The sequence below is a fragment of the Myripristis murdjan genome, chromosome 7 (genome assembly GCF_902150065.1).
Source record: "Myripristis murdjan chromosome 7, fMyrMur1.1, whole genome shotgun sequence".
NCBI classification, from domain to species: domain Eukaryota; kingdom Metazoa; phylum Chordata; class Actinopteri; order Holocentriformes; family Holocentridae; genus Myripristis; species Myripristis murdjan.
The window spans coordinates 28,243,773-28,256,955 of record NC_043986.1 but is presented as its reverse complement, the minus strand read 5'-3'; the positions used below and the strand labels follow the sequence as shown (position 1 = coordinate 28,256,955).

At 40.0% G+C, this 13,183-nt stretch overlaps 1 protein-coding gene across 4 annotated transcripts; it reads left to right on the top strand.

Moving 5' to 3' along the window:
* Positions 1-280: 280 nt before the first annotated feature.
* LOC115362611 (protein-serine O-palmitoleoyltransferase porcupine-like) lies at positions 281-12,451 on the top strand. Of its 4 annotated transcripts, none has more exons than XM_030056593.1 (13): positions 281-358; positions 3,080-3,222; positions 3,342-3,534; positions 4,206-4,249; positions 4,726-4,907; positions 4,998-5,128; positions 5,980-6,105; positions 7,202-7,302; positions 7,419-7,495; positions 8,171-8,234; positions 10,178-10,263; positions 11,019-11,129; positions 11,569-12,451. In XM_030056593.1, the coding sequence occupies exons 2-13, from the start codon at positions 3,087-3,089 to the stop codon at positions 11,668-11,670; spliced, it is 1,353 nt and encodes a 450-aa protein (XP_029912453.1). In that variant the 5' UTR covers positions 281-358; positions 3,080-3,086; the 3' UTR covers positions 11,671-12,451. The 4 variants fall into 4 exon arrangements, with proteins under 4 accessions (XP_029912453.1, XP_029912451.1, XP_029912454.1 ...); XM_030056591.1 differs by having other exon boundaries at positions 3,011-3,222; XM_030056594.1 differs by lacking the exon at positions 281-358 and adding an exon at positions 407-570.
* Positions 12,452-13,183: the final 732 nt, after the last annotated feature.

Sequence of the window (13,183 nt, the reverse complement as noted above, 5' to 3'; positions counted from 1 at the left end):
CAGGCTGAACTGCAGTGAATTAAGTACTTCATGAAAGTAGATAGATAGATAGATAGATAGATAGATAGATAGATAGATAGATAGATAGATAGATAGATAGATAGATTTTTTTTTTTTTTTTTTTTTTTAATGAAGAATGCTCTTATGGTCCCAATTTTATCCACAGTGGTAGTTTAAGGGGCCATTCAGATACACTGATCTTTACCATAGAGTCCAGACTGTGTCATAGATCAATGTTCACATTCATATGGAGAAATAAACTAAAGCAGTTTCTCGGTGTTATACTGCCACCTAGTGTCAGATTTTCTCCAGAGTGACTCTTGAGCTCAAGGCTGAGCTCATCCACACAACAGGACAGGTAAGTTAGTTTGAGGAATTACACGTATCTAACCTAACATACTCGTTGCACTGGGCCCGGATGTCTTAGCCAAAGAAAACAGTGTAGTAGCTCGTTGTGTGCGGGCTGACCTGTTCAGATTCATTCCGCATCATCGGTTATCTCACGGCTCTGTCTGCTGTTAGCCAGCTAACTAACGTGTGTGACTTGTGTGCGGGACTCGCTAACCAGCGGTAAGGTTACCAGGCGACGCCGCCCGCCCGCACTGATAGCAGCGAGCGTTAGCCTGCTAGCTAACAGCGAGTCCGCTGGCTTAATAATTAGCCAGCAATCAAAATGCAATGAAGGCACCCGGCGTTAGCCAGTAAGCTAGCAGCTATCAGTCTATCAGGTTTGCTAAGGCTAACGTTAGCTGGTCAAGTCGTGTTAGTGTTTCAGCTCATGCTAAACATCTTCAGACTTTTTTTGTAATGTTAGTATAGCCTCAGTTGAAGACTCCCCCGTGTTTGTGACTGCCTTCTCTAAGAGACAACGGCAAACACAAAAAAATGGTACCTCACAGTTGTATTTCCTACAGGAAACCATTCATTACTCATTGAAAATGAGTAAAGATAGTTTCCAAATCTTTACGAACCACTTTTCAGCTCGGCATACAACTAATTTACCAAGTAAAATCACGCTGCTGTTATGTCTTACTTAGTTATTCTTACTTAGTTGATGTGAACAACATGAACAATAATATATATATATATATATATATATATATATATATATATATATATATATATATATATATATATATGTGTGTGTGTGTATATATATATATATATATATATATATATATATATATATATATATACATACACACACACACACACATATATACACACATACAGTACAGGCCAAAAGTTTGGACACACCTTCTCATTCAATGCGTTTTCTTTATTTTCATGACTATTTACATTGTAGATTCTCACTGAAGGAATCAAAACTATGAATGAACACATGTGGAGTTATGTACTTAACAAAAAAAGGTGAAATAACTGAAAACATGTTTTATATTCTAGTTTCTTCAAAATAGCCACCCTTTGCTCTGATTACTGCTTTGCACACTCTTGGCATTCTCTCGATGAGCTTCAAGAGGTAGTCACCTGAAATGGTTTTCACTTCACAGGTGTGCCTTATCAGGGTTAATTAGTGGAATTTCTTGCTTTATCAATGGGGTTGGGACCATCAGTTGTGTTGTGCAGAAGTCAGGTTACTACACAGCCGACAGCCCTATTGGACAACTGTTAAAATTCATATTATGGCAGGAACCAATCAGCTAACTAAAGAAAAACGAGTGGCCATCATTACTTTAAGAAATGAAGGTCAGTCAGTCCGGAAAATTGCAAAAACTTTAAATGTGTCCCCAAGTGGAGTCGCAAAAACCATCAAGCGCTACAACGAAACTGGCACACATGAGGACCGACCCAGGAAAGGAAGACCAAGAGTCACCTCTGCTTCTGAGGACAAGTTCATCCGAGTCACCAGCCTCAGAAATCTCAAGTTAACAGCAGCTCAGATCAGAGACCAGATAAATGCCACACAGAGTTCTAGCAGCAGACCCATCTCTAGAACAACTGTTAAGAGGAGACTGCGCCAATCAGGCCTTCATGGTCAAATAGCTGCTAGGAAACCACTGCTAAGGAGAGGCAACAAGCAGAAGAGATTTGTTTGGGCCAAGAAACACAAGGAAAGGACATTAGACCAGTGGAAATCTGTGCTTTGGTCTGATGAGTCCAAATCTGAGATCTTTGGTTCCAACCGCCGTGTCTTTGTGAGACGCAGAAAAGGTGAACGGATGGATTCCACATGCCTGGTTCCCACTGTGAAGCATGGAGGAGGAGGTGTGATGGTGTGGGGGTGTTTTGCTGGTGACACTGTTGGGGATTTATTCAAAATTGAAGGCACACTGAACCAGCATGGCTACCACAGCATCCTGCAGCGACATGCCATCCCATCCGGTTTGCGTTTATTTGGACGATCATTTAATTTTCAACAGGACAATGACCGCAAACACACATCCAGGCTGTGTAAGAGCTATTTGACCAAGAAGGAGAGTGATGGAGTGCTGCGGCAGATGACCTGGCCTCCACAGTCACCTGACCTGAACCCAGTCGAGATAGTTTGGGGTGAGCTGGACCGCAGAGTGAAGGCAAAGGGGCCAACAAGTGCTAAACACCTCTGGGAACTCCTTCAAGACTGTTGGAAAACCATTTCAGGTGACTACCTCTTGAAGCTCATCGAGAGAATGCCAAGAGTGTGCAAAGCATTAATCAGAGCAAAGGGTGGCTATTTTGAAGAAACTAGAATATAAAACATGTTTTCAGTTATTTCACCTTTTTTTGTTAAGTACATAACTCCACATGTGTTCATTCATAGTTTTGATTCCTTCAGTTAGAATCTACAATGTAAATAGTCATGAAAATAAAGAAAACGCATTGAATGAGAAGGTGTGTCCAAACTTTTGGCCTGTACTGTATATGCAGTTAAGTACATCTTGGTGGATCATGTGTCCATATCGAATTTACCAGAAAACCATAAGGATTTGTTTAATGTGTTAAAGCATATTCCACCCTTAATATGTTTGTCAATGAAGCAGGTCATAACAAAATTGCCATTTTTCTGCAGAGGAATGGTGTGCAGCTCTCTCTCCTGAGTGAGGGACAGAGTGTGAGCTGGTGTGTGTTGTGTGTGCAGAGGCAGCATGGAGCCCTCCAGCATGCTGGCGTTGTGGCTGCAGCTGGCCGAGAGCTGTGGCCTGAGCACCGTCCAGCAGGGCCTGCAGCAGATCTGGAGGCTGCTGCTGCTCTGCCTGCTCTGCAGACTCTGCTTCAGACTGGGTGAGGACACACCAGACATCCAGAAAGACTTCACTCACATGACAACCACAGAGTAAACCTTGGACACCTAGATAATCATGTTAATTTTTGTATGTGTCCCTTGTCTTCGTCTTCATCAGGAGGCATGTCCACTGTAAAGCACATGGTGTCAGTGTTGACTGGGCTTTATGGCCTCTTCCTGTTTTTTGAGCTGCACATGCTGTGGGTGCTGCTGCTCGGTGCGCTCTGTTACTTGGTGCTGCTGCTCAGTCGACGGTCCAGCAGCAGAGGCCTCTTCCTCTCAGGAGTCATCCTCATCTACCTCCTAATGGGGTGAGGACCTTTTTTAAAAAAAACACTTTTGGCAGTTCTGACATTACAGGAGCCATAGGTACTCTGTATTCACATACAGAAGTAACTTAATGGCAAAACAGTGCCCTTGAAGTCTTTCTTTGTGTCAGTTTTTATAATAAGACAATTTTGTCAGGGGCGGCATCTATCTATCTGTATGTAGGCTAAATTTTTTAAATTTAATTTTGAACTTCATATTCACACATCTGGTCCATAAGACTGGAATGCCACAGTGACACTGCTTTTTTATTGTTTCATCAGCATTAAATCCAACAGTGTCTTAAGTGTTCCAAATTCACAGTAAAGCATAGCTTGTGCTGCATTATTTCTTAAAGACTGGCAATCCAACGGTGACACAGTAAATATCTGCAGTAGAATAAATGTCAGACAGGCCATGTTTTAGGATAATAAAAAAGCCTTTAAAAACTCATGTAGGGGAAAGGCGAAGTAAGGTGGGGGATATAGGGAGCGGGCAGGGATAAATTATGTTTTTCATGCGATACCTGGGGTTTTTCGGTCACTATGCAACGCTTTCAAAGTCTCCTGCCTGCCTGCAAGGAGGAATTTCACTTCCAAAGGTCTGAAAATTACAACTGGGAATCTGGTGTAGAAATCCAGTCTCCTAATGGAAATCTCCTGTGTCTTCATTTCAGGGAGCTGCATTTAATCGATCCAGTAACCTGGCATAAAATGAGAGGTAAATGTTCCATTATTTGGCCAGAAAATTGGTCTGCACTCAGACTTTTAAAGTTGTGTTCGCTTCACCTTGAAGCAATTGTGGTTAATATAAATCACACAAGTTACGACACTATCCCAAGCTCGACCAGCCAGTATGTGTCGGAGATTGTGCTCCACAATTATTTGCTGTAAAAAAAAAAAAAAAATGCATTGTTGAGTATTGCAATTTGTGTTCCAAAAAGATTCAAACAAGGTATTCTGGTGCTATTCAGTGTTTACTTTCATATGAAGAAAAGCCTAAATTATATTCATATTAAACAAAGTCTAAACAAACTCTGAAGTCATTTTTTGGCAGTCTTGTGCAGCCCTGCTCTTACAACACAGAAAGAAAGACACTCTGCTTTTCCAGCGATATGTCTCTGTTTCTGTCCAGGATCAGGGCTGATGTATTCTCTGTTCACACACTAGCCTTAAGCTAATTGTTGTCTCCTGAAGGCTCCCAGATGGTGGTAGCCATGAAGGCCATCTCTCTAGCCTTTGACCTGGACAGAGGGGTGGTTGCCAGCCTGCCCTCTCCAGCAGAGTTCCTGGGCTACGTTCTCTTCGTGGGAACCGTCATCTTTGGCCCGTGGATCAGCTTCTCCAGCTACAAGGGTGCCATTGAAGGCAAGAAGCTCGTGAGTAACTGAAGAGCTCAACTGGCACAGGCATTAACATGCACCTAAAAATGTGATTGTTGTGCATTTAATCTTGTCTGTTTCATTCAGAGTTGGTCGTGGCTGCAGAATTCCTCCCTCAGTCTGCTGAAGAGCCAGGTCTGCCTGCTGGTCTCCAACTGCATCGCCCCTTACCTGTTCCTTTTCTTCATCCCAATCCACGGGGACCAAATCACAGACAAGTACGGCAAACATTTGTTTAGTAATTCCTCCTCCTGCTATTTTGTTAGTTTTGTCAATACAAGAGCAAGTTATGTGGTAAAACCATTTGAGAATGTTGTCTCTTTTTCTTTCCCTGCTTCTAAGATACATTTTGAGAGAGGTAAGTTTTGTTTTCAGGATGGAAATATAGATTTTTTTTGTCTTCTTTTCAGGTCTTCTTATGCTTTCAAACTGAGTTGAAAGCCTCTTGCATTGATTCTGCTCTTGAGAAAATTCTTTTCTGCCCAGTCATCAGTCATTATTCATCCTGCTAGAAAACACATAATCATCCTATTGTCTGGTGACCAATTGGAGGTAGCTGATTGCTAGCTGTTGCATCAATGGCATGCAGTAACATTAATATGTGACTGTTTGTTAGCCAGTTTGGTGATGCAAAAGTGTTGCTGTAGCTAACTTTACATGTTGCCAAACAAGGAAGCCAGATGTGACTGAATTATCACTGATCAATATTGTTTTGGTCACAAAACATGAATCAGCCTTCAACTGGTCTCTGAAGTAGAAAAGGGGGGGGTGGGGGTGAATGTTGCAGGGGCTCAGTCTGTGGAATAGATGAACTCTTCAAGGGAAAAAACGACAAGCAAGGTATAAAGATGGTCTCTGAAGTAATTTGAAGTGCAGAAACATTTGTCAACAGCAAATGTTTGCTTATAGCACACAATACAGTTAGTAGTAGAGTAAAGTAGCTTTATCTCAATATTTATAGGAGAAGCATTCCTATTCAAAGTCTTAGCAAAAAAAAAAATGAGGTTATACTTGGAGGCAGTGGTATGTGTAGCCTATGTAATTTCACTAGTGTGTTGTTGCTGTGCAGGTGGCTCCATGCCTACGAGAACGCAGTGTCCTTCCACTTCAGTAACTACTTTGTAGGCCACCTCAGCGAAGGCACCACCATGCTAGCGGGAGCAGGTTTCAGTGAAGAAAAAGACAACATCAAGTGGTAAGTTCAGCTGAGGCTGTGCAGGTGTAACACCAGCTGTCAGATCAGAGATGTGATGGTGGAACAGTATCATGGTGGTACAGGAGTCAGGACATAATCTGCAAAGAACCTGGGTTTGTCTCGCTCTTTATTCTGATGTAAACAGTCAGGGTTTAATAAACTGTCTCCAATTTATCTGGATGGGACATATGAAAAAACAGTAGAAATATCAGAGTTTCCACTAAAATCAAAATGCAAAAGATTTTTTTTACCAATGCTGTTGTCACCAATAAAACAATGATATAGTTTTTAAATTATAGTTCTTAAATTTTAAGCATAGTTTCTATTTCAATCACTGACACATACTGTGTGACCATGAGTGGTAAGTGCTCTGTATGTCATAATAATGCACCCACAATCAAAATCTAAATGTAAACTCTTACAGCACCAAAACTAACACAAAATAGTGCATGCTAGGCAATGATGAACATATGAGAGATATACTATCAATAAGCATGCAGATATTTAATGACTTTTGAGCACAGTGTAGCTTTGAGGTTTGGTATTTGGAAAGGTTCAGGACTTTTCATAACCTTGCACATCCAAAAAGCGAATCTGATTCCTTTGCTTCTGTTGTGTTTTCAGTGTTTTCCCTTGACTGTGTAGTCTAGTGGTAACCTGCCTATCAAAAGTTAAGACACTCCCAACTTGTTCTTCAGAGGTTGAAAAGTTATGAATTCTTTCTACCCATAATACTTCTTCCATATGCTGTTCACGTTGGTTAGTTCTGTGAGCCACTTTTCACTCCCATCTGCCTAACCTTCTTGTGACAACTGACTGAATGACATGTGGAGGACCATCTCCTCACAATCCATTCTTGTGTCTGTCCCAAAATAACTTTTATTTAAATGCAATTACCATGCCAATTTGAATACTCTTTTAAAGATACACCCGTGATGGCTCAAAATTTCAGTCCTGACCCTGAGAAGTCCTGATTTAGGTAGCTTGATGAAGAATTCACAATGCAGGAACAGCCCTCCTTCATCATCTTCTGGTGATGAAGGAGTGTGGACGTCACCCTTGTTATATATTTTATTGTCTGTGTTTGGCTGCATAGGGATATGAGTGTGGTGAAGCCCCTCAGTGTGGAAATGCCTCGGTCCATGGTTCTGGTGGTGACGTCCTGGAACATCCCCATGTCTCGCTGGCTCAATACCTGTAAGCCCCAGCCTCCACTCTCTTATTCATGTCAATGGAAACAACACTATGGACAGTATTGGATTTACTGTACTGCATGCAGTCAGCTAATGCTTTGGCACCTGCTTGTTCCCCAGATGTCTTCAAAAATGCTATGAAACTCGGGACATTTCCAGCCATCCTGGTGACATACACAGCCAGTGCCTTACTGCATGTTAGTAAGATTATCCTATGAAGTGTATAATTTCCTCGAACACGTTTACATATAATTTTGTCTAACACAGTATCATGAGCGGTACATATAGCAGGGGTGGCCTTAGTAAGATTTCAAGATCAGCCAGTTGGTAAATAGCAGCCATCTGTTTTTTTTTTTTTTTTTTTTTATCTGGTGAAGTTTTTGTCAAGCATACTAAAAATAGTATAAGCCCAAAGAAATGGGACAATACCAGACCTTGGACATTGCCATGACATCAAAACATGGATATAAGACAAAAGTACACAAAAGTTTTTTTCTTTGGTGTCGGTTTAAACCATGTCAAAGTAATATTATTTGTCGTGTTCAGTGCATCTACTTTAATGTGAGCATCAGCATTGAGACAAATGGGTAATTTTAATTTCTAATTGCTTAGTTGTTCCATCTTATTAAATTGTGTATCCATAAAAGAATTGTAAATATTTAGGTGTGGGTCCTGGCCCCTCAGTACTTATTAAAAACCCAGCATTTGAACATAGATGCTGACAGATACTGGAATTTATAACAGTCATGGAGAAGTTTTGAAGTTTGATTAGGAAGGAAATGTGGAGAAACTATGCATTTTCTATTGGTTGGTGAATGATTTGGTGTCACTGCTTTGCCTAAATCTGCCTAAAAAATTTCTGTGCCCCTCAGGGTCTGAGTTTTCACCTTGGAGCTGTTCTGCTCTCCTTGGGGTTCATCACCTATGTTGAACATGGTATGAGTAGCCATTTTTTTCTTTTTCAATACATGTAACTGTTGTATAACTTCAATAGGGCCCCTGATTCAAATGTGGACCATGGAGCTCTTTAGTCCAAAACTTAAAACATTTTGCGGTCCAAATTGCTTGAATTTCTATCAAGCTTTAATTGATTAAAAACATGAGGCCAAATTTCCACGGCTCTTTTAATCAACTCACATTATTCTTCCTACAGCATGCAGATGCCTTATCTTTGTGTCACTGTCAGTTCTGCCTAATTAAATTGTACCAAAACAACCAGTGAATTCAGCACATACTGCATCATGATCACTAGTTGTTGTTTTTTTGTCTTTTTTCTTCTAATTATTTCATCTTAGCTACACATAGCCCTGTGTACGATACTAGTGCCCAGTTGCAAGTTGCAAAAAAACATTTAGGTGTCAAATATAAGTTTGTCCCTTAAGGCAAATAATTCCCCAGGGCAGAACAGAAGTTATTTCCTCCATGTATGCCTTATAGTTATTGTTTTTACAGCTTTTTCATCTGTAACTGAGCATTTGTTTGAACCGCTGTCTGCATTATTGTTATTTTGAAACTTTTTTAAATCACAGATTCCCTTGCAATTTCATCAAACATTTACCTATCTACACATAGAATTTATTTTTTCTTCAACTTAAATATTAATTTGTTCAAAAATGATTGTAATATAAACAATACTGAAGAGATCATGGAAGGCACTCTCTCAATCAGCAAGTGTCTCTTGAGTTATATCTGTTAAGACCCATTCTAAGGAAGCAAATGCCCTTAAGGGGTTTTGTGCAACACATTAGTGATGAGTGGTGAGCTGCATGGGATTTGGATAACACACTTGAATTTAAGGTGAATGTTCAAGAGAGCTTAAGGTATAAAGCTTAATTAAGAGCTTTTTTGCAACCAGGCACAGGAGGGGACACAGGACTGAACCTTGCAAGCATAAAACATTCTCTTTTTTGCTTGTCCTTGGCTTGCTTTTTAATTAAGAGTTTTATGAGTTGTTTCCACTGACATTTTTTTGCCCCCAACATCCTGTCAGTCATCTCTTGCACAAATCAGAAAAGCATGTTTTCCTCTCTTGGTCAGGAAAACTGCAGCAGTCAAGGCTTCACAGAGCTCTGCTGTCTCCTTAGCTGGGCATCAGTGGTATGGGCACTCATCAGGCTTGGAGTGTGATTTAGTGTTGAACTTGGTCGTCTTATGGGAGCCATTTAATTTAATGGCTTTTGCCCATCACTTTGCATGCAAATTAATCAGAGTTATGAACTTCATGACTGATATCGAGGGATGCGCACTGGAGAAATAAAGTACTGAATGTGAAATGCCATGAGCCTCCATTTATTGGTAATATCAAAACCAACACATTTTTATTTTATTTATTTATTTGACCTTTATTTTAACGGGCATAATCATTAAGAACGGGTTCACAATGATGGCCTGTGCAAACAACAACTTCACACACTTCACCTTGGAAAATTTTCCACAGAATGTTACATATTATCCGAGGTACAGCTGGCACATAACATACCATTAATTTGTTATAGTATTATGGAAGAAAGGCTGATTCCCAAATTGTACCTGTGTTTTGTTTCAGTCTGAGCGAAATTTCTTCATATGGAACAGTTAATGATAATAATAAAAGTATTGCTTTTATCCAGAAATCAGAAAGAACAGTTATTGGTTAGTGATGCTCCAAAGTATCTTTGAGAATCAGAAATTCTGGTTCAAATTAGCCAGTTACTCAGAGCACCGTTTTCCTTATGTGTAATTCAGCTTCTTGATGTGCTCCTGGTCTCTCTGGCCCACGTACAGAAAGAAATAATATAATTGAGGTGTAACTGTAGTGTTCATAAAGGCAAGATAATTTGATTCCCATGCCCGTCATGGTCTGTGTTTTTCCTCTCATTTCTTCTCCTCTCCCTCCATAGTCCTGAGAAAGAAGCTTGCAGCTATTTTCAGTGCGTGTATCCTGTCCAGGCCCTGCACCTCCGACTGCAGCCACCAGCACAAGAAGGTACAGTTTCAGCTCTGTGCCTGTTCTCAGATTGAACTGGGGGGTTGTCAGTAACAAGGGAACATAGACACTGTAAGATCATAACAAACTATGGAAAGCAATATCAAGCTGTATTAAGATCAACAAAGTTCTGTAAAAAAGCAAACATCTGCTACTGACAGGTGTAGACAACTCACACTAGTCCCATGCTTGCTAGCTGTGAGCATCTTCATCTAAATTAGTACAAAGCCAAACAGCCAACAGTGACACAGTTATAGCTGACACCAAACAAGCTGAACACTAACAAACAAAAGCACACAAATCAAACCACTACATTTTTCAAGTTATCCAAATCCATGTGAACATATAGAAATAAAAAAATAGTTTAAAATAAGCAATACTATCTAAATGCGATAACTGACAACTTGACATTGTCAGCAGTGTCTGCCTGCAACAAAGAAAACCAACAAACAATATGAAAAATCGTAAGTAGTCTGATGTTGTTAAATGCTGTGAGAGAACTATGATTATTCACTTACCAAATGCTGCCACTAACCTGTTAAATTATCAAGAAATGTAAAATGGAAAGGATTAGGCTTAGAACTTATTAACTACTGCAGGCATTATAGACATGACAGGTCAACACAGATATAATGAAAATACTACAGGCTCTTAGACACATCAGCACATGTAGATGCTGGCTCTGTGGCCAGGTATGTAGAGGTGAAGAGTTTAGAAGGATGAGTGCCATATTGCTGTCTCTCCTGGACCTTCAGGAGTGCTGGGTGATGCTGGTGAACCTGCTGTTCAGTTTCCTTGCCATCTTCCACCTCACCTACCTGGGCTCCATGTTTGGTCCTGATGTTGACGACCAAGCAGCAGAGGAGGTAAGACAAACCAGATTGGACTCTGTAACTCTGTTTTACCAGCGTTTATATCAGATAACAAGTGGCTAAGTGAAAATAGCAAGACTGAACAGTCAAAATATGGCCAAGCTAAAATGTGAAAAGTCAAAGAAATCTAAACTTGCATCCATAGTCATGGTCTTTCCAAGCAAAATTTGTAGTTTGAGCCAGTGCTACAGTTCACATCATCTAGCAAAGACTGTGATTTTGGATGTAAATCTGATGTCTTTGCATATATGAACTCTTTGATGTTTTGCTATCTTTGTGGTTTTGGATTGCAGTAGTTGTATTTTGGTGTGTGACCTCAATTTCTTTGTGTTATAACTGGTTGACATATCAACCATACTATGAGGAAAAGTGTTTGGGAAGGCACATTTCTCGTCCAAGCAGGCAGCAATTTCTTGTTTGCTGTTCTTTGCAGGGTTACCTAGCCAGTCACACCATCCAGAAGTGGTCTGAGCTGAACTGGGCCAGTCATCAGGTGGTCTTTGTCTGTTGGGTGTTCTATCGCCTAATTCAGTGATCTGATTGGAGCAGAAGGCAGAATGGAAGACTCGAAGACCAATCCACTGGAAGAATGGTAGTTGTACAGAGGCGACCTTCAGCACTCAACGTTTCACTGAAGATCCGGAGGTTGCTCACTTGAGACAAAAAGGGGAAGGAGATGTGCCAAATGGAAAGGAGGTGTACTACTGAGCCTCTAAAAACATTGTTTTCACACATGGCAGGGAGATGATTAAGCTTTCATGCTTGGAAATCTTATCATTCTCTTCCTTGCCTCTGTGCATGTTGGGAGAAGGGATTGTTTCAAAACCACAACTATTGAAATGGACTAATAAAAGTACAAAATACAGGTTAAGGTGCTTAAAGCCAGTCAGGTGATATCACCAGGGTCTGCCAGGAATGAAAGGATAACTGGAGAGAAACACGGACTTTACCACTAAGACCTCCCATTAATTAGACTTTATAGAGGCATGTGCTTATTTGAACACATTGACCATTGCTGGTCTGAGGACAGGCTTGGAAACACTATATTGATCTCATCTCCATTGGTATTATTTTTGTGTCACTAATGCTGTACTGTAGGTACAATCCATCAGTGGAATTGGTACCCCACTGATTTTGTTTTTATGTCCAAAAACCATTTCGGCAGTTTAATACGTATCATTATCAGTAAATGTATATCTTTAAAGGGTCCATAACTGTAAAAATATGTTCTGTTGTTACAGCTGAGGGTTTTTGTAGCTGCTATTTGATGTGTATCTTTTCTCCATTAAACATTTTTATATATATACATGAAAAAATCTACTTCTGTTCTATCCTGTAAATGTTGCTGATAAGCAGGATGCATGAAAGATAGTTTAAATACATGAGGAAGTCTAGTGTCCTCTGCATACACACGTATATGCATTTTTGCCATAAACCATAAACTCTATTTGTACTTGTGAACAATATGCACAGCGGAAAAAATGGCTTGTAGAGGTGATACTTCCCCTCAGTCATTTTAAAGCAAAATTGAACTAGTAACAGAGTAGTAACCTGAATGTTCAAGTCCACATGCTGAAATATCCCACGGGACATGACAGCAGCTAATTAGGAGATTTCACCAGCATATAACAACCAGGTAACTTTATAACCCAACACTCTACCAAAGTTCAATTTTGCTTTAAAACTGCATTAAGTATTAATTATTATCTGTTACTTTTATTGACCTCTACTGGGGACCATTTGGAATTGCAACAATATTTACATCTCATTCTACATTGCTACATTTGACATGATAGTGGAGTGTCTTGAAACCTCAGTAAGTGGAGAGTTTCTGTTTAAAACCAGAAAGTACATTAGAAAGCCACAAATAATCCTTACAATCACTGATATTGATCCACTATCTTTTTGTGATTAAGGGGCAAGAAAAATCTTCAGTTGTGCCCCACAACAATCTGCAGTCATATAAAATTGGGTTCTAGCTGCAAAGGCTGAATTGCACTTTATTAAGAGGCAGTGGAATAGTTTGCCAGATTTGATTTGCCACTTTG